Source organism: Phaenicophaeus curvirostris, chromosome 21 (genome assembly GCF_032191515.1).
Source record: "Phaenicophaeus curvirostris isolate KB17595 chromosome 21, BPBGC_Pcur_1.0, whole genome shotgun sequence".
NCBI lineage: Eukaryota > Metazoa > Chordata > Aves > Cuculiformes > Cuculidae > Phaenicophaeus > Phaenicophaeus curvirostris.
The window spans coordinates 9,554,641-9,579,347 of NC_091412.1; the positions used below are offsets into that span (position 1 = coordinate 9,554,641).

A 24,707-nucleotide genomic window follows, 5' to 3' on the forward strand; every position below is an offset into this window, starting at 1 on the left:
GGACAGAGAGCTATTCCCTGAGGGCACGGCAGGCACTGTGCCCATGACAACACAGGCTCTACTTCAACAGCAACATCTCCTCTGCGCATCAAACAGGGGCTCAGGAAAGGGCTGCTGCATCCTGAGACCCGACTCCTCCTGCATGCACCCACTGCCCACGTCCTCGCCCACCGCAGGGCAGAGGGGCCAGATCCAGCCTCTCCCCTCTGCAACACACGCACAAGCACTCACAGCCTGCTCTGCTCACCCCCAGCATCTGAGTTCCACACCGTCACAGCACCAGGCACCCCCGCCAGCACCCCCCGTGAGGCAGCCCAGCTGCTGGAATCAACTGGGAGCAACTGGGAGCAACCTCTCCCCTGCCCCAGCACCTCTACACTGACCACAGCACATCCCAGCCTTGGAAATCACACACAAAATGAGATTAACAAGAACAAAAACCAGCGTTAATGCTAATCAGAGTCTGTCCCCATGCCCAGACAAACCTTCCCACTGAACAGCCGGCCAGGTCCACGTGGCACACAGTGCCCACCCTCTGCTAGCCACGGGGATGGGATGCAGGGTAGGGGTCCATTGCTCACCACAAACCCCCCAGAGCTCATTTCCAGGATGCTTTGGAGGAGGCTGGTGCCAACCGCAGCCCCTTTGTGGACACAGCCATGTCCTCAGGGCTTGCAGGACATGACTCCCACCAGTGGCACCTTTGCAGCCCCAGGACACCCTGCTGCTCCCTGCAGAGGGGCCGCACTGTCCCGTTTGCACGCTGACCTGCTCCTGCCAGCCCATGATGCCGCCGAGCTGCTTTCGTGGCCATCCCACACGCCTGGGCCATCAGATCAGAGCTGGGCAGCGGGCACAGAGCTCTCTGAGGGGGGCTGTCAGCCATCCTGGCAGCCCCCTACACACCACGGGCTGAGCCAGTGCTCCGTGTCTTCCACCCCTGCTGCTAACTGGAACTAGCAGCAGCTCATGATGAGTCTGGGGACCACAGGGGTAAGGAACATCAGGGCAGCATCTCTGCCCGAACAGCTCAGGGCAGAGGGCAAGGGGGCAGCGCTGGGGCTTGGCCACAGCCCCCAGACCCCGAGCAGTGCTGTCCATCCTGCCCATAGCTGTGCTGCCCCATCCCACCATCCAAGCTGTGGGTCTGGGGGACAGCAGGGCAGCCCCAGCCCTGACGCTGCTCCATCCATCCAGCTTCTCCTTGGGATAAGCAGCCCCAGGGCCCTCCTGTCTCTCTCTCTCTCTCCCTTTCTTCCTCTAAAACTTTCGCTCAGTAGGGACGAGCTGTCCTGTCCCCGTCCCGACCCCCACATCTCCCAGCATGACTCATGTTTGTTGACCCAGGCTATTTCTAAGAGCGCAGCTGGACTGATCCCTGCGGGGCGTCGAGCCCTTTCCCTGCCCCAGCCCTCCCACCTGGCCCAACACCACCCCCTGCTCCAACAGGCAGGTGATTTGGGGGATGAACGAGCCAGGGGCAAAGCCAAGCCCCTGTCTCCCATCCTGCGCTGTCCTCCTGCCGTGTCCCCTTTCCAGCATCATTTCCGTGCTCCCTGCTCCCTGGGGACCTGCTCTCGGTCACTTTCCCATGGAGCAGGCAGCCCTTTGAAGTGGCCTCAGGGCTCTGTGCCAGGCATAACGCTGTCCCCAGCACAGCCAGGGATGCAGCCAGACCAGGGGTCCCCACCAGGAAAACACAGGAGCACCCCCATCCCAAATCACCCCCCCTGCCCTGTGCCTCCCCGCAGCCTGGGGGGATATGGGGGCTGGAGGTTGCCTGCTCCCCATTCCATCCTCCTGGTCCTGCTCACCTGGGAGCATCTCAGGGCAGCCCAGGCCTCCATCCCCCATGCCTGGCAACTGCCAATCAGAGGGGGCTCAGCCGTTGCCCTAGAAACCTCCGTTGCCATAACAGCGGCTGATGGAGGCGCAGGGGAGGCAGATGGTGGCAGAGGGGGACAGCCACGGCTGGCGGGGAAGAACAGGGGGCTGCACGCTCAGAACCCTCCCTGGGGCGGGTGCTGACTGCCGCCCCCCCCTCCAATCCCCCTGGGACCCCAGCACAGAGCGCAGCTGGATGGAAACGCTTCCAGCCCAGCCAGCCTGCTCACCCACCTTGCACACGCTTGCCTTGACCTGGAGACTGGGGCCAGGTGAATACTTGGGGGTGTAATCCAAGCTTTGCCACCTCCTCAGGACCCCGTCTCACTTAGTCCCACCTTCTCCTGCAGCCACAGTGCCCCGAGGCCATCGCACACACACACACGATGTTCACCAGTCTCACTGTCTTCAATGCTGAGCTGTGACCCCTGTGCTCCTCTCCCAGAAGCAGAGCTGCCTGCCTATGCTGCCAGGCATCTCCCACCCCAGACAACCCTCCCAGGACATCCAACATTGAGTGAGAAGACGCCCAAAAGCCCCAGGGCATACCTGGATCTGCCCCTTCCCCATGATCTTGTCCACGATTTCATTGTTGTCCTTGTTGAGCTTGGTCTTGTCGTAGCACTTCTCGTAGCAGAGGATGCGCAGGGACTGGGAGCCTTCCAGCTCGATTTCAAACTCCTGGGGTGTGCAAGGAGGGTGGCTCAGCCTCAGGGCTGCTTCAAGCAGGGGCTGGAAGAGCAAGGGGGGAGCATGGTCCCCTCCCTGCAACCCACTCTCCTCTCACCTCGTTCCACTGCGGTTCGGTGGTGTCCCGGAAAACCCTGGTCTTGGCTTTGCTGACAAAGTAGCCGAAGGAATCCACCTCCAGCGTGCAGTAAAGGTCTAGGGGAGCAGATACTGCTCAGTGCCCAAGGAACATCCCCACGGGCTGCTGGGGCAGAGCGGAGCCACATGCCTGACCTCCACTCCCCCGTTAGCACCAGCCTCTCCAAGCAAGGGTGGGCACCCACACTTACTGGCAGACTGCTTGAAGCCCTTGGCGGAGTGGACAATGACGTGCAGGAACCCATAGAGCCCGGGGGATTCGTCGTCTGCGGTGAGGAGAGCAGAGGCTGCGTCAGAGAGCTGCCACCTCCTGCACCCCAGGAGCGGGCTGGCTGTCCCCAAGGCAGCCTCTGCCATAGCGAGCACTAGGGGCTTGTGGTGACACCCCAATGTCCCAACCCCCTGGAGCGTTATTCCTAAGGTTCTGGAAGAGGACACACATTTCCTAGTGCTGATCATCCCTGATGGACATCCCGAACTGTTCTGCTGCTGGATACCCCTGGGAGAGGTTCTCAGTAGGGTTGCCTGGATCTCGCCTTGGGGACACCCTGGTCCTTCCCAGCCCCTGGGGATGCTGGAGAGATCCCAGAGGCAGCCAGCTTCCCATTGCTCCAGCTGGGAGCCCAACCCTGCTCCAGCAGTGCCACCTGGTGGGAAGCTGTCCCCTGCACAGCCAGGGTTCCTCGGCATCACCCGGAGGCAAAGAGGGACCCACCAGCCCAGGGGACACTCACCGTCCTTGTTGCTGGTGACCGGGATGTTGTGGACGGTGCGTAGCTTGAAGCAGGATCCCGTGAGCACCTGCAGCTCCACCGAGCTCAGGACAAAAGCCTGGAGGTCTGGGAGAGGACAGGAGAGGAGCTTCGGAAGGATGCAGCTGGTGCTGGCCCAGGGATCCAGCAGGCTGCCATCCTGTGGGATCTCCTCATGGTCCCTGGGGGGAACTGGAGCACCAAAGCGGCCTTGGCAGCCCCAAACTTACCCTTTTTCTGCAGTTTCTGAATGGCCTCCCTCCACTCAGACCTCTCGTAGTCGGATGACAGCAGGAAGAGGTAGCTCTGCAAGAGAAAAGGTGATGTAGCAGGCTGTGCCCAGGCAGGAATGAGCCCCTCCACACACCCCTGACCGCTCTCCTCACCTTCCCGTTGCGATTGTGGATGCGGAAGGGGATGGCGGGTGAGTTGAGGAGCAGCCAGAATTCATTCTCAAACATCTTCTTCTTGAGGCGCTCAATGGCCCGGCTCTGCCCCTTGTTGGCTTTCTGCAGGTAAGGAACAGGCAGCTTTCACCCCTGACCCCAGAGGAAGGCATCCACCCCAGGAGCAGATCTCACTCCCTCCCCAACCACCCATACTCTCCTCTCACCTCCTTCTGCACCTCGCTCTTGATGGCCGAGATCTTCATCTTCATGTCCTCCAGCTCATGGTCAGGAATGACGTGGACCTGCGGACAGTGCTCCGACTCCTCCGGCGAGGGGAACACCAGGTCGGCCAGGGGCACGTACCACTTGCAGTCGTACTGCTGGTGCTTCCTGCAGCCGGAGTGCGGGTGCTGAGTGATGCCTGACCCCCTCCTGGCACATCCCCCTGCCCGCTGGAGGACAGGAGGGGTTGGGACACATTCCCCCCACGCCCAGTATCCTCCTTACCCCACCGCCGTCTTCTTCAGCTTGGCACAGAGCAGCACATCAGTGAAGAGAAAGACGTGTCGCAGCTTCCTCGAGCCCTCTGACAGCTCCACCAAGAAGCCATCCTTGACAAGCTGCCGGGTCTGCAGGGCAGCAGGGCTGGCATGAGAGCGGGCAAGGAGCAAAAGCCAACAAACCACAGTGGAGAGAAGCTCCTGTCCTCTCTATGGCACAACCACCAGGAGCAGGGGAAGGTCCATGTCCTCTGGGTGCTATTTTGAGTCCTGTACACTCAGTAAGGTACCAACAACCAGTGAGGACCAGGTGAAGTCCTAACCTTGCACCCAGAACTGTGTCTCCATCTGCTGACCGAGCTCTGCTGACCGAGCACTGTGATGTTCCTCAGGGTGGAGACACCAGCCAGCAGCTGGCAGAGGGCTCAGCCCTCACCCTGTGCCCAGGCACTGCCCACCCTGCTGGCTCACCTCTCCCTTGGGGGTGGTGACCGCTGTCCTCCGGGGATCGATGTCCTCATTGATGCTGGAGAGGAAGTTCTGTGAGATACGGAGGGCATCCTGGAGCAGCGGGTAGTCGGGGTGGTCGGACGGGGTGTGCTTGAGGAGGTCCTGGAAGGCAAATATGCACAGGTGAGCAGCCTCAGGGCACTGTCCTGCCTCTAGCAGCCACCCAGAGACCCCCAGCAGCGCTCCCCACAGCTACGGGTCCCCAGGGGCAATGGAGACAGAGCCCCACACCACGGGACCGGTGTCACACTCACGTGCAGAACGAGGGTGCTCCGTGTCACCCGGTCAATGGGTTTGTAGAGCAGTGCTGTGGGGAAAGAGGAGATGTCAGCAGCCACCCGGCATCAGTGGTGCTTCTCCCACCTGCAAGAGCCAGCACCACATCCCATGGGGTCAAGGAGGGCAGACCAAATGCCCTGAGACCCCTCGGATCTGCACGGGGTAAGTGTCTGGGGTCCATTCTGCATGGAGCCAGCAACAGCCAGACCGTTACTGCCAAGAGCAGCGGTGAGCCCCAGCTCAGCACCGCAGCCCCAAGCTTTGCTGCGACAGAGAAGGAGAAACAATGCCACGGTGATGGTGCCAGTGCATCCTTTGCCAGGGCAAAGGAACCCAAAGCGCAGTGGAGGCACCAGCACCCCCAACTTTCCATGTGGTGGCTGTGGAGCAGAAGAGCCGCTCAGCACCCCCAGCAGCTTTTTCAGTTTCACTTTTGGCTCAGCAGCGAGTTCCACCCCTGCCCTACCCTTGCTGGGCTCTACCACCCCCATGGGACACCTTGCATCCCCCCACCCCAGGCTGTTCCAGCAGCAGCAAAACCTCCACCTACAGAGAAGGCAGGGGGCATAGAACCATAGAATCACCAGGCTGGAAAAGACCCATTGGATCATCGTGTCCAACCATTCCCATCAATCACTAACCCATGTCCCTCAGCACCTCGTCCACCCATCCCTTAAACCCCTCCAGGGAAGGGGACTCAACCCCCTCCCTGGGCAGCCTCTGCCAGGGTCCAATGACCCTTTCTGTGAAATTTTTTTTCCTAATGTTCAGCCTGACCCTCCCCTGGTGAAGCTTGAGGCCATTCCCTCTCGTCCTGTCAAGGCACCGTCCCACACTGCTGCCCCGTTCCCTCCCCACAGTCCCCTGTGACTGCACGTGAGGCTCTGTCTGAGGCAGGGGGCACAGACACCCCATTTCTCCTGCCAGGCACCCTCCCAGCAGAAAGTCACCCCTGGGGGCTCTTCAGAGCCACGTTTCACCCCAAGCATCCAAACCCTCATCCTGCGCTATGAGCCATGGGGGCTCCCACCCCCTTCTGCCAGGTGACCCGTGGCACCTGGTCCTGAGAGAGGGACCCCATCCTAGCAAGGGGGCTCTGCTTGGGAGGCAAGGATGCAGGGCTGGATCCTGAACTGGAGGCTGCAACCCCCATGACTCCACGTCAGTGGGTAAAACGCGAGTCCCACTCCCTGCAGCAGCCAGGGAGAGCCTGGCTCCAGAACAGTGTCCCCCACTTTCCCTCACCCTACTCCGATGGGGAGGATGGATCCTCCTGCTGCCATCGCTACAGGCACATGCAAAGCACTGAGGAGCCCGGGAGGGGCTGTCCTGGCATAAGGGAGGAGCGCTGGGCTTCTCGCAGGCACAGTTCCACCTGCCTGGGACCCACACACAGGCACCTGCAGGCAGGGATGCCTGGTGCCTCTCCTCCCCAGCCATGAGAGACGGGCATCGCAGCCCCAGAGAGACACGCACTCCAGCCCCACGATGCTCACAGCAACCGAACGGGGACCCCTTGCTACTGCCATCCCCGTGACACAGCCCCAGTGTGGTCCCCAAACCTGTCCCGCTGCCAGCATGAGCCCTTGCCCGGTAAGGAAGGCGAGCGCGTGGCTGCATGTGCCGGAGCCAAGATGATTCAATAGAGCCTGGAACAAAGACGTTCCCAACTTCAGGCTGCAGAGCACGACGCAGCCTCCACCCCTTCGGCAACGACAGCCAGCCCTGGGCCAGCAGCACCACAGCACCGCTCCCCACCGGCACCCCAATCCGGAGCTGCACCCCTCAGCCTCACCGTAGGTGCAGTTACAGCAGAGCCGGATGATGACGAGGATTTCCATGGCAGCCCCTTCTCCGCGCAGCCATCTCTGCCGCCCCGCGGCAGCTGAGCCCGGCTGCAGCAAGGCATCAGCAGCCCCTCAGCACGGCTCTCGGCGCAGCCAGCGGGTGGGGAGGAGGGGGTAGGCAGGGGGTGGGGGGCTGCTGCACGCCTCCAGCATCCTAAAGAGCTGCGCTTCCCCTCATCCTTGCCAGCTCCGCACACGCGAGCACAAAGGGCTCCACTCGCGCTCAGTAATTCATCCGCGCTGGTCCCGCGCACACACAAAAGGCTGCGTCCCCCTCCCCACGCCCACGCCTGCCGTACCCTCCATGGTGACCGACGTGTGGCTCTCCTTCGAGTCCTTGGGGCCCTTCACCTTCAGCTCCTAGGGAGGGAAAGGCCCATCAGAGCGGCTCATGGGGAGCTGGGGCTGGGGGGGAAGGTCACTGTTCAAGGTCATGGGATGCTCCTCACCCTTCTTGCACCCTGACATCCACCCAGCAGCCCCAGCCTGGCCGTGGTGGAGGCCACACTCGGGTGCTGGGGTAGACATGTGGGCTGTACGGGGCACTGCCCAGTCAAAAGCAGCTCTGGCTGCACCCACTGGCCGGGACACGATAGACCCACAGGGCAGTCCCACCATGGACCACGAGAATCGCTGGAGCGGGGCACCCACAGCTGGTGTGGGGAGATTGCTAGTCCCAGCAAGCTGTGGAGGAGCTGGAGGGAGCAGACAGCTGAGCTGCAGCCCACAGACGCGCCCCGTTTCTACAGGAGAGCCAGGTATGGAGACGTAGCCACCAAGGGATGAGCCACAGGTGCCCAGCACCCACACTCAGTGCATGGGGTGAGCGGGTGCAGGCTGCCCCAGCGTCCCAGAAACAACAGCAGCGAGGGCTGAGCCTGACCTGAGCTTGCACAAGACAGGGAGCAAACACCTGAACGTCTAGCACAGCCGCCAATGACCCTACCTCCAAGAGACCCCAGGGCAGGGAAAGCATCACCACAGGGCACACGCAGTCGGCTCAGTGGTGGGGATGATTTTCTCTGTCCCAAGCTGTGGCAGCTCTCTGCACCCTGGCCCCACTTACCTCCGAGATCTTCTGGAACTGGTAGTTGCTCTGGCTGCACTTCTCCGCTGTCTCCAGTGCAATTTTGTAGTTATCCACAAAGGCCTTGTAGACCCCCAGCTGGCTGGCCTGCAGGGAGCAGGGATTAGCCGGGAGCGCAGAGAGATGCTGAAGCCCCCGCAGCGTGAGGGGCCAGGCAGACACTGAGGTGGCACAGCCAGATCATAGCTAGCTGGGGGCCACACGCTTGGCTCCACAGGGAGAACCCTCACCCAGGACAGAAAGCTGGTGTCGTGCCCAGCCCCTCACAACCCTCCGGAATCCAGCAGAGAGGTGACAAGTGCCTGGACAGCAGAGGCTGAAGCTACAGCTGCTTCCTAGCATCCTTTGACATGCCCTCTCTCCTCTCCAGCATGGTCACAGCACCCACAGGCACAGACCTTGCTCCCATCGCAAGCCCAAAGCAGTGTCAGAACTGGGATTGTGACCTGGGGGAACACCCACCACAGCACCTACAGGCAGCGAAGAGGCAGCAACCTCCTGCCTCTCCCCAGAGGTTTAGCCACAAGCCTGGGCTCCTGCCAGCCCCACGGTAAAGCCACAACATGCACCTCCAGCCAAATCCCCGCCACGGTCGCACCTAGGACCTGCCAGCTGTGGGCATTCCCGCTGCAGCGAGGAGCACGGAGGCTGCGCCAACTCCCATCCCGGGATGGGAGGGCTCAGGCAAGCAGCAGCTCCTGGGAGGGATGCAACAAGTTCCACAGTCACCAGTAAACACGTGGCAGGGTGTCAGCTGAGCCACACCACGAGGTTGAGTCCTGCACACAGTGCTTCATCTCCCCAGCCCTCCTCCTTTTCCAAGCCCCAGGGAAGATGCGTACCAGCTTCTGGAAGAGGTGGCCCATGGTGACATTGCTGTCCCACTGCTGCACCTTTGGGCACAGGCTGTCATAGAACTCCTTGTGGATCTCATAGATGTCCTGGATCTTGTAGAAAATTGTCTCAATCTGCTGGAGGGTGAGGACGGGCTGTGACGTAGTGGCCGTGGCCTTCAATGGCTTCATAGGCTGCCAAAGGAGAACAGAGAGTGTTTGAGACAAGGGCTAGGGGAGGAATACTGGGGATGAGGGGATTCTGAGCCAGCAGTGAGGGCTGCCCAGGATGGGTCCCAGCCAGCAGCAGGACCAAGGAGCTGCTCCCAGCTTGTGCATCTCCGCAGACTTCCCCGTGGCAGCAGTGACCCCAGCGTTGTGCAACAGTGTCTCCTCCATGAGAGCCAGTGAGTCCACAAGAGAAACCAGAGCTATAAATACCTCCGCGCCAGGCACAGTGGCAGCAGAGGGAAGCGAGATTGGGGCAGCTGAGCCACAGCACTGCTGGCTCTGGCATGGCTCCTGCAGCTCTGCTCCATCCCAGGTAGTGCCCAGACCAGGGTTGCCTGGGGAAGGCTGTCCAGGAAGAAATTACTCCATCCATTCATCCATCCATCCATCCATCCACATACAGACACACCCATGCTGGGGAAGATCCCTGGAGGGAGTGTCTGGTCTGGGGTCTGTGCTCACCAACAAGAGGGCCTCCAGCTGGTTGATGTAGATCTCCTCACTGGCCAGGAATCCGGAAAGCACCAGTTTCCGCATCTCCAGGCCTTTGCCAGCATCTCGCTCGCCCTGTACAACACAGCAAGGAGCCTGGCTGAGCCAGCAATCGGCACAGAAGGAGATGCCTCATCCCACCAGCCCTTCCCCGGCATCCCTGCGTGGGCACGTGTCCCCACCAGCGGCGGGGAAGCTCCATGGCAAGGGCCAGGCACATGCTCACTGTACGGCACAGCCAGACCGGAGCCAGCTGGGAAGCCACGGGCTCTGCTGGCTTTGCTCCCCTCTCTGCTCCTGGCTGGCCAGGAGCCCAGTGCCACTGGCAGCGCTCCAGGGTGGCGCGCAGCAAGGCAGGACTCTCCCAGGGCAGAGTACAGAGGCACCCGGTGAAATCACGCTTGGCAGTGGATGGTGCTGCCATGTGATCCAGCACCACCCTTTTCCTCAGCTGAGGCTTTCCCAGGGAACTGCCAGCCCAATGCTCAGTGCCCAGTCGCACCAGGGTGTCCAGCCCACTGCGGCACCGATGCTCCAGCAGCACAACCCTCGTGGCCAGGAGATAGGTGATGATGCTCTGGGACCTCCAGTGAGGTTCTCCGCGGTGCCCACGCATGAATGCTCCAGCCCCTGAACTGCCTCAAACACCTGGAGTGCCCTGGCCTCCACCACAGCACTGTTTCTCCTCAAAATCATACTCAGAGGGTGGGTGTTGCCACCCAGGTGGGGACCAAGCAGAGCCACAAGGACATCAGTTGCAAAGAGACATTCAGAACAGTTTGGGGGTATATATAGGATGAGGGGGAATGGCCCCAAGTTGCACCAGGGGAGCTTCACTTTGGACATCAGGAAAAATTTCTTCACTAAAAGGGTTCTTGGGCACTGCAACAGCTGCCCAGGGAGGTGGTGGAGTCTCCATCCCTGGAGGTGTTTAAAAGACAGGTAGATGAGGCGCTTAGGGATATGATTTAGTAGTAGAGAGCTAGAGTTGGTCTTGATATTCTCAAAGCTCTTTTCTAACCCAGTGATTCTATATGACTCTATATTGTCCTGTTTCACCCCTGCCCACGCTGTCTGTCCCTGCCAGCCCTGCAATTGTGCCTGGCAGCTGCAAACCCCGCTCCAGGGGTGCAGAGCCACATGTCAGCATCTCCCCATCCCGCTCCGGCATCCGTCCCTGCCCAAGCCAGGTGCCCAACCCATGGCTCCTGGCCCGGCTGTGCCAGCCAGTGCGGCACGGGGGTGCGTGGGGTGGGTAGCTTTTTGTGTTGGGAGCTCACGGGCTCCTTGCCACCGATTCGTCACGGACTCTTCCTGCTTCCCCAGCCTGCGTCCTGCGCAGGAGCTGGGGAGATAAGGGGCCTGCCTACGCCCGGGGCCTGCAGCACCCCACGGGGACGATGCCAGTCGGACCCTTGCGACCCAGAGCAGTGATCCTAAAGCAGAGACCGGTGGCCACCCCATGCAAGAGACTCCAAGGAGAGCGAACCCAGAGCCCTCCAGCCCCATGCCAGCCCCCAGCACCCCTGGCAGGGTGGGCGAGAAGGGTGCCAGGCTGCTCTTGCCATCACGGGGGTCCCTGAGGTCACCGCATAGCACTGGAGTTTGGGGCTGAGCGGTGGGGCAGTGGCAGAGCGTGGTCCAGCCCCTTCCTGAGCATCCAGCGCCGGCTCTGCTGAGCCACACAGCACCCCGCAGCGGCACGCGTGGCCCCCGCTCCCCCACGGGAGGCAAGCTGGGCGCTCACCCTACCTAAGCACCCACTGACCCCTCATAAGCGATGCCCGGGGCAGCCCTGCTGCGTGTCCCCAGCCACAGACACTCCTGGGAGGCTCTGAGGTTGCAGCGATGCTCCCGCTGCCCCCTCCACTCTGTCCCCCACCGCCCTGGGAGCTGCTCTGAGACTCAGATGTCACACGTGCCAGCACGACGCCCCACGTCCCCCACGCCACCACCCAGCACGAGAGCGGGGTGCCCCGCTGCCCACCTTCTCGCCAGCTGAGAACGGAGACCCAGGGCTGGTGGGGGTTCCGGGCTCAGAGTCATCTTCATCCTCCAGCACTTTATCCAGGTACCCTATGGCCTCCTCTTCCTCCTCCATGGCCGGCCAGGCGGCGGGGGGCGGAGGGGACCCCACGAGGGCTTCAAGCGAGGGGCTCACACGGCTGATCCGCCTCGGCCTGACTCAGCCCTGGCCGCCGGCCACCGCCGCGGGATGAAAGGAGCCATTATAGGATTCCTGGTGCTCCCGCCTGCCCCAGCTCCAGCCCTCGGCCCCAGCGTCCCGGCCGCAGCACCAGGCGCTTCTGGGACGGCTGCGGGGCTGGCGGCGCTGGCGACGCCGGGGTCACCGGTAGCGGGACAAGAGGGACAGCCTGACTCCGGCCTGGCCTCCGCTCACCCTCCGAGGGGCCACGGGCGTGGGATGGCCCGCTGCCCGCCAGCCTGCGCCCCAGCCAGCCTCGCCGCCGCTCCGCCCTGCACGCTGTACAGGAAATGCAGCTCTGGGCGATGGAGGTGGGGCTGCTCCACCACCCAGTGTGGTCAAGGCTGGGGCGCACGGCAGCCGCTTTCTCCGAGCCGGCTCTCCCAGCACCAGCGGAGATTGGTGCTTTGCCAAGGGCATCTTGGCTTGGATCAGACACGGCGTGGCCGGCAGGGCCAGGGAGGTTCTTCTCCCTCTGGACTCAGCCCTGGGGAGGCCGCTCCTCGAATCCTGTGTTCAGTTCTGGGCCCCTCACCACAAGAAGGATGTTGAGGCTCTGGAGCGAGTCCAGAGAAGAGCAACGAAGCTGGTGAGGGGGCTGGAGAAGAAGAGGAGCAGCTGAGAGAGCTGGGGGTGTTTAGCCTGGAGAAGAGGAGGCTGAGGGGAGACCTCATTGCTCTCTGCAACTCCCTGAGAGGAGGTTGTGGAGAGGAGGGAGCTGGGCTCTTCTCCCAAGGGACAGGGGACAGGACAAGAGGGAATGGCCTCAAGCTCCACCAGGGGAGGTTTAGGTTGGACATTAGAAAAAAATTTTTCACGGAAAGGGTGATTGGTCCCTGTCAGAGGCTGCCCAGGGAGGGGGTTGAGTCCCCTTCCCTAGAGGGGTTTAAGGCACGGATGGAGGAGGCGCTGAGGGACATGGGTTAGTGATTGATGGGAATGGTTGGACTCGATGGTCCGGTGGGTCTCTTCCAACCTGGTGATCCTATGATTCTATGTCCAGGAAGACCTGTGAGGAGGGGTCCCTTGCCCCCTGCCAGGCCACCCATGCCCTCACCCTGTCAACATTGGGAGAGCATCCACCCCGCCTGCCCCTTGCTCCCACGGGCAGGCAGAGGGGCCAGACCACATGGATTGCCACCAGTGAGAAGTCATCTTGCAGGACAGCAGCGTCACCAGGTCCCATAAAGGGACCTGGCTCCGCACTCCCAGAGGTATCGGACCTTTTGCCACCCCAGAGAAGACTCAGGGCAGGGTAACGCTGAAACACACGCCTTCCCCCAGTATCTGCCCCACATCCCAGAGGGGATCAGTGCCGGCACCTTGCTGCTGCCCCAGCCTGACCACAAGCCCCGGGGCAGCTGAGGAGCAGGGACACGAGTAGCAGTGTGATGCCTGTGAGGGACATCCTGGACCCTGGGAAATGGGGCAAGAATGGTCTGGAGGAGGGGACACTAACGCAAGAGCTGTTTCAGCAGTTTCCCCCTCTTCCTCAGCAGCAAAAGGGGAACCAGCGGCCGCGTGTGCTCTGCCCACAGGAGCCATCTCCCCTCCCTGCGCCTGTCCAAAGTCTGGAACCAACTCCTGCTGCGAGAAGCAGGCAGGGACACAGACATGGGGACTTCCTAGAGCCCATGTCCAGCCCTGTGTCTATGTCACAGCTCAGACTTTGCTCAGCCTTGGATAAGAGGGGTTTTTGCCAGGACCCCAGAGCGGGGAACGCTCCCTACCCATGGGAAAGCCACCCGCAGCATCAAACCCAGCAGCACCTCAGCAGGGGCTGGGCCACCACCCCTCCCTATGACCGTGGCATTCATTTTTCCCAGGTGGGAGAGGGAAGGACAGGCTGTGTCTGCATCCAGCTGCCAAGGACCCCAGACGCAATCACATCTGCTCCAGGAGTTTGCAAGAGATGCCCCACCAAAAACCTCCTCCAGCCTTCTGAAAGGCAGTGACACCAGTCCCTGCTCCCCAGAGAAGAGCGATGGGACAAGCCCAGCACCTTGTGCCACCAGCCACAGTGAGACGCGCATGCAAGGCTGGACAAGCAGCATTAAACACACCCGGATCTCAGACGGTGCTTCACGGGTGAGGCTCTAAATAAAGAGATGCAGACAGAGCTGGTGCTAAGCTCCAGCACTTTGCAGTCCTGCTAGTGCCATCCAAGCACATCATGCTGCATCCAGCCCCCCAGGGTCTCCCCCAAACGCTACCACCCCTTGCTACCCCCTGCTTGCCAGGGGGATGGAGCCCATCACCAAATCCCAGCACTAGGATTTGTCAGGGTTGGGGCTCGCAAGGCTGTGCCCCAAATCCTAGAACCGTTAAGGTCAGAAGTGATCTCCGAGCTCATCCAATCCAACTGTCAGCCCAACCCCGCCATGCCCACTAAACCATGTTCCAAAGCTCCACATCTGCACATCTCCAGGGATGGAGACTCCACCACTGCCCTGGGCAGCCTCTTCCAGTGCTTCACCACTGTTTCAGTAAGGATTTTTTTCCTAATATCCAATCTAAACCTCCCCGGGTGCAACTTCAAGCCATTTCCCCTAGTCTCCCCATCCCATCGCTCTTCTCTGGGGAGGTGGGACTGGTGTCACTGCCTTTGGGAAGGCTGGAGGAGGTTTCTGGTGGGACATCTCTTCTTGCGAGCTCCGGGGGCAGCTGTGACCACATCTGTGGTCCCTGTCCTGCTCGAGGGCAAGGGATCCCGAGCCTGGGGACTTTGGAGTCAGCCTCGGGAAAGGGTCCTTGGCAGAGGAGGGTGGCAGAGAGCAGCAGCCTAGCTCCCAGCCCTCCCTCCCCAGGGACCGTTGGGTGCCGGGAGGAGGATGCGGGGCCCCGGGGAGGAAGCCACACCTCTCTCCTCCTCTGCCTCAGCATCCGGGTTTAAGGGTTTAACTCTTTCCATGGCAAAAGCCTGCACGTTTCCCAGCCCCAGCCACCCCTCCCAGCAGCTCCTCCGGCCCCGAGCCCAGCGCCGAGGGGACAAGGACCCACTGGTCCAGCACACATCGCGGGGACGGCAGCCTCGTTGACCCCGGGGACCGCGAACCCACAGTCTCCGGATTTTTATTCTGGAAAACCACTTTTTCCCTTTGTTTCCCCCTCCCCGCAGCTCTCCAAGCATCCTCCCCGCGAAACATCCCGGGTAAACCCCACGGGCTGTCCCGAGGATGCTCTCGGGAGAGCAGGGGTTAAACCCCAGCTTGCCCAGAAGAGGAGGGGGGGACAGGGCATCCCTCCCCGGTTGGTGGCTGTCCCCAAGTGCCACTAGATGGAGCCGGCAGCCCGGCGGAGAGGCTGTGCTGGGTCCCCAAGGGCTGCCCGGTGCCGGGACTGCGGCTTATCAGGAATCCAGCTGGGCTCCAGCATCCAGACCTCCCTCCCCGAGCAGCCCGTGCCCTCCTGGCTCATTGCACCAAAGGGCAGAGACACACGGTGTCCCACAGAGGTGACAACCCAGGTGGGCTCCAGCATCCAGACCTCCCTCCGTGAGCAGCCTGTGCCCTCCTGGCTCTGCCACCAGCTATGCATCACAGGACAGGGACACACGGTGTCCCACAGAGGTGGCAACCCAGGTGGGTTCCAGCACCCCAACCCAGCTCCCAGACCAGCCCATGACCTCCTGGCTCTGCCATGACAGGGCAGGGACACAAGGTGTCCCACACAGATGGCAACCCAGGTGGGCTCCAGCATCCAGACCTCTCTCCGCGAGCAGCCTGTGCCCTCCTGGCTCTGCCACCAGCGTGGCATCACAGGACAGGGACACACGGTGTCCCACAGAGGTGACAACCCAGGTGAGCTCCAGCACCCCAACCCAGCTCCCAGACCAGCCCGTGCCCACCTGGCTCTGCCACGGCGGGGCAGGGACATGACGTGTCCTACAGACATGGCACCCTCACCACCAGCAGCACAACAGGGTGTTGTCCCCTGAGGGACACGGCCAGCAGGTTTGGGATGCTGTGGGGACAGTCCCCAAGGTGACAGCAGCACCTCCGACACTGCTGATGCAACCGAGCCAGGCACCCGCAGCCCTTGCCTCCAGCTGCACCCGGTACAAGCTCCGCATCCCGAGCACCTACCCCTGTGCCGAGGCCATCGGTGGGTGTAGGGGAGACACCATCCCCGCTCTCCTGGCCGCGGGCGCTGAGCTGGGGGGACATGGTGGGCGACTCGTCGATGTAAGGCATGGTTTCCGAGCCTTCTGGCAGCGCCTTGGGCTCCTCGTTGCCCTCTGCATCATACTCATCCGCACCATAGTTGAAGTCTGTGAGGGTAAAAGAGGGTTGGTGGTGAGCATCCAGGGTCGAGGGTCACTGGATGGTGAACCACAACCACCCCTGCGGTTACCTGCGGGCAACTGGCCTTGTGTCCAGTACCCAGGGTCACACACAGACAGCCACGCTCGCAGCCCACCCCAGCCGCCTGCTTTCTGTGGGCATCACACAGAGCATCCTCAGCCCTGCAGGGCATCCTCCCCTCGACACACTTCCCTATATTTGCATAATTAACAGCACCGAGAAGCCGCAGGCCTCCTCTGTGCAGCTGCTCCACCAGACGCCCTGTCCCCACGCGAGTGGCTCTGTCCTGCCTGCCTGGCGGCCGCTGTCCCCATGCCACCCCCAGGGAGGGACAGAGCTGGGCTGGCAGCCACAGCCGCCGTCCTCCCCGCTTCCCCATGCCCACTGTCCTCGGAGCATGGGAACGGGTGCCAGGACGCCTGGGTCCACAGTGCCACCCCCTAGAAGAAGGGGGACGGTGACACCTCCACGGCGGGTGGGCATCTCGGGCAGGGCAGAAGGGGTCCTGCTCACCCCAGCGCAGGATGAGGCCACCAACATCCCATTTTTGGATGCCCCGTGCTGTCCCACAACCCTCCCATCAGCCCTGGGCCAAGGGAAGCCTTTTTTTTTGGGGTGCGGGAGCTTTGGGGTGTGCGTCGGGTCCCTGGGGCGCAGCGGGGGACCGGGGTACATCCTAACCTGTTCCCATGGAAACGGCAGCGGCTCGGTGGTGGTGGAGGAGGCGGCTGCAGCAGCCCCGAGATGCTGACAAAGGGGAGGGGGAAGGGAGCCTGGTTGCGGCAGGGGTGGCCGAGGGGTGCAGCCAGCACCCCAAACCGGTGCCGGCAGCCAAGCTCCGCTCAGCAGCTCCCGGAGAGGCTCCCGGAGAGGCTCAGCCGACCCCACACCAGCCTCTTGCTCCCCTGCCCACCCAGCACCCCCATTCCCGTTCCCACAGTGGGGACACCCTGGCTGATATCCAAAACGGGGCGTCCAGGGGCTGAAACAACCATCCCAGACCAAACCCTGCAGTGCTGCCACTTCGTGCCCCCCACAGCCCTGCCGCCCCAACCAAGGACTCCCCTGACTCCACCAGCACCGCTCAGCGCATGAATATTGTATTCACCTTCGTATTCAAAGTAGATAAATCTTTCAAAGAGCTCTGAGAAGCCCGCTCAAGCTGGGAGCCCTGCCAGTGCCCGTGGGGAGGGCTGGGAGGACCCATCCTGCATCTGGGAGTGGGATGGAGGGGAGCCCTGATGTGGGCCAGATGCATATCAGCTGCACCACAACACCACAGCCCCTCTCAGACCTTCCTTCATTAGCAATTAGCAGCTATTAACCATCTCTCAGAGGTTGGGGTGCAGCCCTTACCGGGCCACCGCACCCCCCATTCGACCCAGGGGTTGACTGGGAATGAAGAAGCTGGATGAGCAGAGACAGGGGAGCTCCCCTGGTCCTCAGCTTCCAGGGAAAGGGGATCCCCAGCTCTAACCTGTCCTGCCTTCTCGTGGTGGAACGTCCCTCATCCCTCCTGCCTTTGACAAGTCCCAGCTGGGATGCCTGAAGTAACTGGCCAGGAGTAAAGAAGCAAAGCAGCATAGAATCACCAGGTTGGAAAAGACCCATCAGATCATCGAGTCCAACCATTCCTATCAGATACTAAACCAAACATGCATGAGGCACGTTAGCATTGGTGTCTCCCCATGATGGCCATGTCCCCGGGACACCCACCCCACAGAGCTCCCCTGAGCCCACCCAACCATCCCTGGGCTAGGGACACCTCAGAGGAACCTCAGCCTCTTGCTCAAGCACCTTTCCCCACCAGGCAGGGTCTAAGGAGAAGGCAAGGCAGCAGAGAGGGAATAAAGCTGATGGTTTCCACCAGCCACACCAACTCAGAGGCCATCAGGCTCCACCAACTTCCCTCCTCCAAGCTCTGCAGCTCCAGGTTTAACTGCAGGGTGGGCAACGGGGGCACCCAGGGCAGCACCGGCACTGTGCAACCTGGCAACCCAGGCTGGTGGCAAAGTAACGAGGAACACAGCTTTAATGAGGTGGCTGGGGACCCAGGGAGGTGACACCTGCAGCAGCGCAGGGAAGAAGGCAGCGTGGATGGCACCGACGGGGAAGGGACTGGCCTGCAGGGCTGAGGGAACGACCCAGCTCTCACACAGCCAGCTGGAGCACATCTACATCCCAGTCCTGGGGACAAGACCCACAAGCAGTGCCCCAACAGGCACCCAGGGGTAGGGACCATGTGCTGTCTGCAGAAGGGACAGCAAGGCCATGTCCCCGTGGTTCCAGCTGTGCCTCCAGCTGTGCTGCCCACAGATTTCTGGGGGTGTCACTTGAGGAGGCCAGGCAGAGTGGGGAACCAAGCACCCCCAAGGAGATGGGACAGCCAAGGGGGCACAGAGGGGCTGTCCCCTGCACCTCCTTGCCTGTGGGGTGCTCCTGCCGCCCAGCCAGCCCGAAAAAAAAGCATCTCCCTCCTCCCCCTGCAGCCGCATCGCCCCTGCAGCCTGTTCCTGTGCCAGTGCCAAAACCAGCGCTATTTTTGCTCCCAGTTTTTAGCAGCAGTGGAAATCCTCCTGCTCCACCCCAGGGGAGGGACCTCCTGGCCCAGGGCAGCCACTCTGGAAGACAAGGACACCCCAGCTCCCACACGCAGATTTACAGCCCCGGGTTGGATCCAGCCCCGTAACACACTCGCAGGACACCAACACCAATCGGGGCGAGTGTCCCGCAGGCTGGAAATGGCCCTAGCAGGGTGACAGTCTCCAAAAAAATAATATTTCCCTCTCAAGGGAAAATAATGTTTCCACTCTGCCGTGTCTTCCTAGGTCTGAACCAGGCTAATCCCAGTGCGATTGTCCCCAAGAGGAAGCACAGCCAGCTCCTTCCCAGCCCAAGTGGGTGATAACACACTCACAGCAGCTCAGGGTGGCATTATCTTTGCTTTCCAGTCAGATCCATTCTGGTTCCCAGCAGCCCTGGAGCGCACCAGCACACGTCAGCCCTCACCCATCCTATCCCACTGCTGGGAGAAGCCCAGCGTCCGCATGGAGCATGCAACATTTTGGGGAAATGCTGCAGTTTCCCTGTACTTGGGTAAAAATTCACCATGACAACACGGATGCGTGAGCTGGCCTTGGACCTGCCTCCGCGGGCCTCCTCCAAAGCGTGGCTCAACACAAATAGCGTCTCCTCCGCGATGCTGCCTTCCCCAGCGGGATGAAGGCCCCCAAAACATGGACACACCAAGCAGCCTCCCCTGCACCTCTCCCATCCACGGCAAGGGTGGCTGGAGCAGGATTTGGGATGGCAGAGCCATCGCTCTGCAGAGATGCTGTGGCTGGGAAGGAGGGTGCAGAGACCAGGGCTGGATGTGGCCTCTGGGCTCCAACTCAGCTTCCCGCACACGCTGCACCGCTACGCTGCACCCCAGGACCTCCAGCTGTGGCTGCTGGAGGCTTTGGGCTGGAAAACTTGGGGGGTTTCAGCCCTAAGCAATGCGTCCCCCAGCAGCCCCTGCTCCCTCCAGGGCATGGGGCATGCAGGATCCATGCAGGGCACCCTGCGCCCCCTCCTCTAGAACATCCCTCCATCCCACACCCCCGTGCCAACCCCGCTGCCCCACAAACACCAGGCACCGCGCTTAACACTGCATCCCAAAACCCACCCCCAGGCTGCCCACGCAGCTCAGCGCTCCCCCAGAATGAACAACAGAGACCCCATGATTAAGCCTCCCCATCCCCTAGCCACGTCCCTGGCTCCCTTGGCCACCGCGAGCCAGCTGCCACAGGACGGGGAATGGCACGGTTCATGGGCTCATTCTTCCTCGCTGCCTGTCAGTGGGGCAGGGCGGTGGGAACAGCATCCCTGGGTGCTGCAGGACCCCCCAGCCCCACCAGCTGCCACCCCCGAGAGACCGACACCGCGTCGCCACAGCATCCCCGGCACAGCGCCTCGGAGCTCGCCGTGAAAATCACAGCAGGGGGAGAGGTACCTTCCCACAGCCACGAAGGGATGGGGCAGAAAGCACCCCCGTGAGCAGCAGGAGCTGCTGCAGCCCCACAGCGATGGCACCACCGTCACCATCCAACTCACGCAGCCTCCTGGAGCGAGCAGCGGGTCCCTGATGCCCAGGGGATGCTGGACCGACTCCACCAGCATCACCTCGCTACTGGGGCGTCCGGGATGCTGGAGGAGGGGAGCGTAACCTCCTGCCAGCATCTCCTGCCCCCTGCCCGGGCTCGGCTCAGCTCGGGAGCCCACGGGCACAGGACCAGGGGCTCAGCATCCCTGCCCAGCGCGACGCAGCGTTTACACCGCAGGTAGCGGGTCCCACCGCCCTCGCCGCCCCCCAGCCCAGGTCACGTACTGCTGTAGAGGGTGTCGATCCAGGAGAGCCGTGGCAGGCCGCGGTGGCTCAGCGGTTCCATGCTCGGGGAGGGCTGAGCTGGCTCTCAGCACCGCCAGCCGGTTCTCATCTCACAACAAAGGCAGCGGGCGAGGGCGGGAGGCGGGGGGCCGCAGGCCCAGGCGAGGGGCTGCGTGGGAGAGCTGGGCGCACGGCCGCTCCTCTGCCAGGGGTGCCCAGGGAAGGAGGTGCTGCCTGGCAATGGCAATGGCAGCGCGTCCCGCCTCCCGCCCCTGCCTTGCTGGGGGGAGCCGAGCTCAGCATCCCACCGCACGCCGCCACGCTGACCCTCCGCAGGGGTCTGGAGGAGGAGGAGGAGGGGATGGCGGTGGCACAGGGGCATGCGGCTGCCCCACGCGTCACCCCGAGGAGAGGGAGAGGAAAGGGGAAGCCTGGCTCCATCACCCTTCCCATAACAGTCCTTCCGATGACCCCATAAAACTGGGGTTGGCAGAGTGGGGAGCGGGCAGGCAGGGGTTAAACTGCCCTCCCCAGCTGCCTGCAGCCAAAGAAAATATAAAGCGCCAGAGTCATCAACCCCAATACGTCAGGGCGCCAGCCAAGCGTTCAAGTGCGGAGACTGCCCTGGTTCAGCCTGTGCCCGCTGGAGTGGGCAGCATCCCTCACCGGAGCCCTCGGCTGCATCCCCCACGGGCTCCGCTGCGCAGGGGACGACCTGGACCAGTCGCCAGGGCCAGATGGGAGCCAGGCAGGGGGGATAACGCTCCGCCAGGCACAAGGGGAAAGTAGAGACACTGGAGCGTGAAGTGCCAGGACGCGGGTGGCACCGGCAACCGCCCCAGCTGGGAAACCTGAGGTGACCCTTGCCAAGGTGCTGCCACCACCTGATCCCTATTCCCAGGGGTGTCCACACCAGGCTCGGTGGCAGTCGACACGTTTTGGAGGAGCACAGCAATGCCGAGGCTTTGGTTCAACGTGACTGAGGCACACGGAGCCACCAGCACCTGGCACCCAGGGCGAGAAGGCACTGCTGCCCCTGGCACAGCCCTGTCTCCCCACGGGGCCGTATCCCCCCCCAGAGTGGAAAGGACCCAGGTCCACAGCCCACCCCACCCCCGGAGGCTGTGGGTCACCAGGGGCTGAATCAGCAGCCCCACAGCTGCTGTTTCAAAGACTCATGGAATGGTTTGGGTTGGAAGGGACCTTAAAGCCCATCCAGTTTCACCTGCTTCCACTGGACCAGGTTGCTCCAAGCTTCATCCAACCTGGCCTTGAACACCTCCAGGGATGGGGCAGCCACCACTGCTCTGGGCGACCCAGAACAGGGTCTTCCCATCCCCACAGGAAAACATTTCTGCCCAAGATCTCGTCTCATTTCCACGTTTCTCCTGGCCAGACATACTTCCCGGCCCCTCCTGCCCACGGCACCATCCTCTCCGTGCCACCGTGCAAACTCCCCTTTGCACATCTGCCTCTCGATCCAACACAGGGCATGAGCTGAGCACTTGGATGAACCACCCCCAGGCCACTGGACCCCCAGGAGCACGCAGCAGGGCCAGGCAGTGCCACAGCCCAGGAGGAGCAGGCTGGCGAGTGCTCTGGAAAGCCTCCCCATGGACTGAGATGCCCCCGTGCCGCTCCCAATGGGCTTTACCTGGCTGCACACACCAACCCAGGCAGGTGCCCTTGCACAGCCTGGATGAAACAGCCCCACCAAACCTTCAGGCTCTATTTTTCATTTGGTTTTTGAGCTCTTTTCACCTTTGCAAAAAGAACAACAATACAATCTCAAAACATCCAAAGCAGCTGAACCTCCCTCCTCTTCCTGGGGCCGGAGGGAAGCACCCACCCACACTCAGGCACCCAGCATCTTGTGGTGACACAGACCAGCCCTGGGTGAGAAGATGCTGCTAACCATGTTCTCCTCCTATTGCAACCACTCCCAGCTCCAACCGCAGCGCAGCTCCAGTTGGGAGCATCCCTGTGGCGACAGCCAGAAGCTGAGTCCCGCGGTCGCACCCCGCCACCAGCCGGCCCCGTGCTGCTTGCCTGGTGTCTGTCTGTCTGCCTGGCATCTGCCCAGCCCCTGCCCGCCAGCCCACGCGTCGCTATTTCTGGCCTCTTGTGCAAGAGGCTCCTCCAGCCACGGCCACACGAGCCGCAGTGCTCGTCTGCAGCCAGGCTGGGGATGGTGCTGGGCTCCAAAAAGCAGGTCCAGAGCTGCCCACACCTCCAACACCAGCGTGGGGCAAAGGGAGCGTTTTCCTGGAGGAGGAGCAGGGTGGGAGAAGGTGGTTTGGGAGAACCATGCAGGTGGCACTGCTAAACAAGGACTAAGAGAGCAGCCAGAATCCTTAGATGGGGAGAGATGAAGCCTAGATGACCTGCAGCCACAGCAGAGACACCTGGCTCGCTGAACTCCTCCTGTGCCCACCCTGCTGGGCTCTCCAAGAGGGCTGGGCTGTCTCTCACTGGTACAGAGCAGCAACTATTCCCTTGCCAGAGTTTGCGGAGGGGGAAAAAGAGGAATGAACGAAAATGCTTCCACCCTCCCAACAAGGAGCACAGCAGATCCTTCCCATTGGTTTTCCTGAACATGATGCTCCTCAGTTCAACTCGACATTGAACTTTACCCCCAGTATTGCTTTCCTGTGGGACAGGAACCCCGAGGTCTGCACTGCATCGACCCCAAGCTCCAGACAGAGAATGATAGAAAGGTGGTGGTTGCTCACAGGAAAAAGGCTCTAATATCAGATTAAGGCTTTGGCCAGCTATCGCATTGCATCTCTCTTCTGAGAGAGAGGAGATCGCAGCTCTATCTGCCAGCACCACAGCCCCAGGCTGCTCCTCTCCCACCCAGCGCTGCTGCTAGTGCTGCTGAGATGGCTCAGCCAGGTTTGCTTCCCACTGCAGGACCTGCGAAGGAGAAGGAAGAGGTGTTGGTTCTACAGCCTCAGAACAAAAAGTGCCCATGGCAGAAAGCCGCAGTCAGAGCACAAAGGTCTCCGTCTCTGCCAGACCTTCAAACAATCCCCAACCTTTGCAGCTGGGACTTATCTCAGGGTAGATCTGCAGGACATCCTCCACCATTCTGCTTCAGCTGGCCGGGATCCACTCCCCAGCTACAGCCAAGAGAGCCAAGAAGCGTTGCTGCTTCTGATCTACATATGCAAATTATCCTGCTTAGCAAACAGTGATAAAGTGACTAGGGGTAGGAAAGCCAAGCCTCTTTGAAGATGTCTCTTGGGGATGCAGCGAGATCTGTGCGCTCCCTCCGTCTGCTCAGCCCCGGCCACGCTCCGGGCAGCTGTTCCAGACGACCTCAGTAGGAGGACAAACCCAGCAATGCCATGAACGAGGGGCACAGGTTTTCCCAGGATGGATGCACGTTGTAGTGAGCTGCCTCTAACCCAAGAGAATATGAACCCCCACCAGCATGGGGGAAAGCATCTCCCTCCGTTCCCTGCTGCCGGGGTGCAGAAGACAGAGCAGAGTCATCCATTGGGATCCAAACTTGTGGCCTCACTGGGCAGGAGGGGAGACGGAACCACATGAACAAAGAGCCCGGCTGCACAGAAGTGTCTTTCCAGGAAAAAAGAAAAAAAAAAACCAAAGCAGATTTCAATAGACTTAACAATGCAAATGTATTCAGGCCCCGCAGGGCACTTCTGGCTGTAGCCAGTCACCTAATGAGGGGTTCTCTGTGCCCTGCTGCTGCTCCTACCTGGGGACACCGATCGCCCCGCAACCACCCAGCGCTGCGTGGAGCCTGGGGGCTGGGGGGTCACCTCCGAGCAGAGGCTGAGTCCCTGCAGCAGACACAGCCCGTAACGCTGGTGACACTGAAAGAGGAACAGCATCTCGTCCTTCCCTTCTGCAGGGCCCTGGGACAAACCACAGAGCCCAGGACCGCTGTCTGAATGCTGCTGAACCAGGGAAGCTCAGCACCATCTCTGCCCCAAGCGCTGGGAAGCAAATATCCAGCCAGTGGGACCCTGCTCAGCTGATAGGGATGTGCAGGGGATGCTGCAGCCAGACCCACCTCCCGCAGGTGAGATGTCTGGTGGCATCTCTGGGCCACCAAGAGCAGACACCGCTGCCGTGCCAGGGGAGAGGAAGAAACGCTCACACCAGATTTGAGGACCTGTTTCGGAGAAGATGGAGGTTCACGATGCTGGGCAGCAGCCGGGTTCCCG

The 24,707-nt window shown here is 61.7% G+C and overlaps 1 protein-coding gene across 3 annotated transcripts in view; it reads right to left on the minus strand.

Annotated features, from left to right (window-relative positions):
- The window catches only part of ABR (ABR activator of RhoGEF and GTPase), a 41,335-nt gene that overhangs the window by 11,080 nt on the left and 5,548 nt on the right, over positions 1-24,707 (minus strand). Inside the window, exons 1-16 of one of the 3 annotated variants that reach the window (XM_069873872.1) lie at positions 20,512-20,706; positions 15,924-16,108; positions 9,603-9,707; positions 8,919-9,104; positions 8,056-8,163; positions 7,289-7,349; positions 5,118-5,170; positions 4,825-4,965; positions 4,361-4,482; positions 4,078-4,243; positions 3,851-3,973; positions 3,695-3,770; positions 3,447-3,551; positions 2,904-2,978; positions 2,672-2,769; positions 2,434-2,565 (exon numbers count right to left, since the gene is read on the minus strand). In XM_069873872.1, coding sequence (XP_069729973.1) covers positions 2,434-2,565; positions 2,672-2,769; positions 2,904-2,978; positions 3,447-3,551; positions 3,695-3,770; positions 3,851-3,973; positions 4,078-4,243; positions 4,361-4,482; positions 4,825-4,965; positions 5,118-5,170; positions 7,289-7,349; positions 8,056-8,163; positions 8,919-9,104; positions 9,603-9,707; positions 15,924-16,108; positions 20,512-20,572 — 1,797 coding nt within the window. In that variant the 5' untranslated portion in view covers positions 20,573-20,706. Of the gene's footprint in view, positions 1-2,433; positions 2,566-2,671; positions 2,770-2,903; positions 2,979-3,446; positions 3,552-3,694; positions 3,771-3,850; positions 3,974-4,077; positions 4,244-4,360; positions 4,483-4,824; positions 4,966-5,117; positions 5,171-7,288; positions 7,350-8,055; positions 8,164-8,918; positions 9,105-9,602; positions 9,708-11,619; positions 12,115-15,923; positions 16,109-20,511; positions 20,707-24,707 lie in introns of those variants that run through there. The other 2 variants (XM_069873871.1, XM_069873873.1) reach the window with 2 other exon arrangements.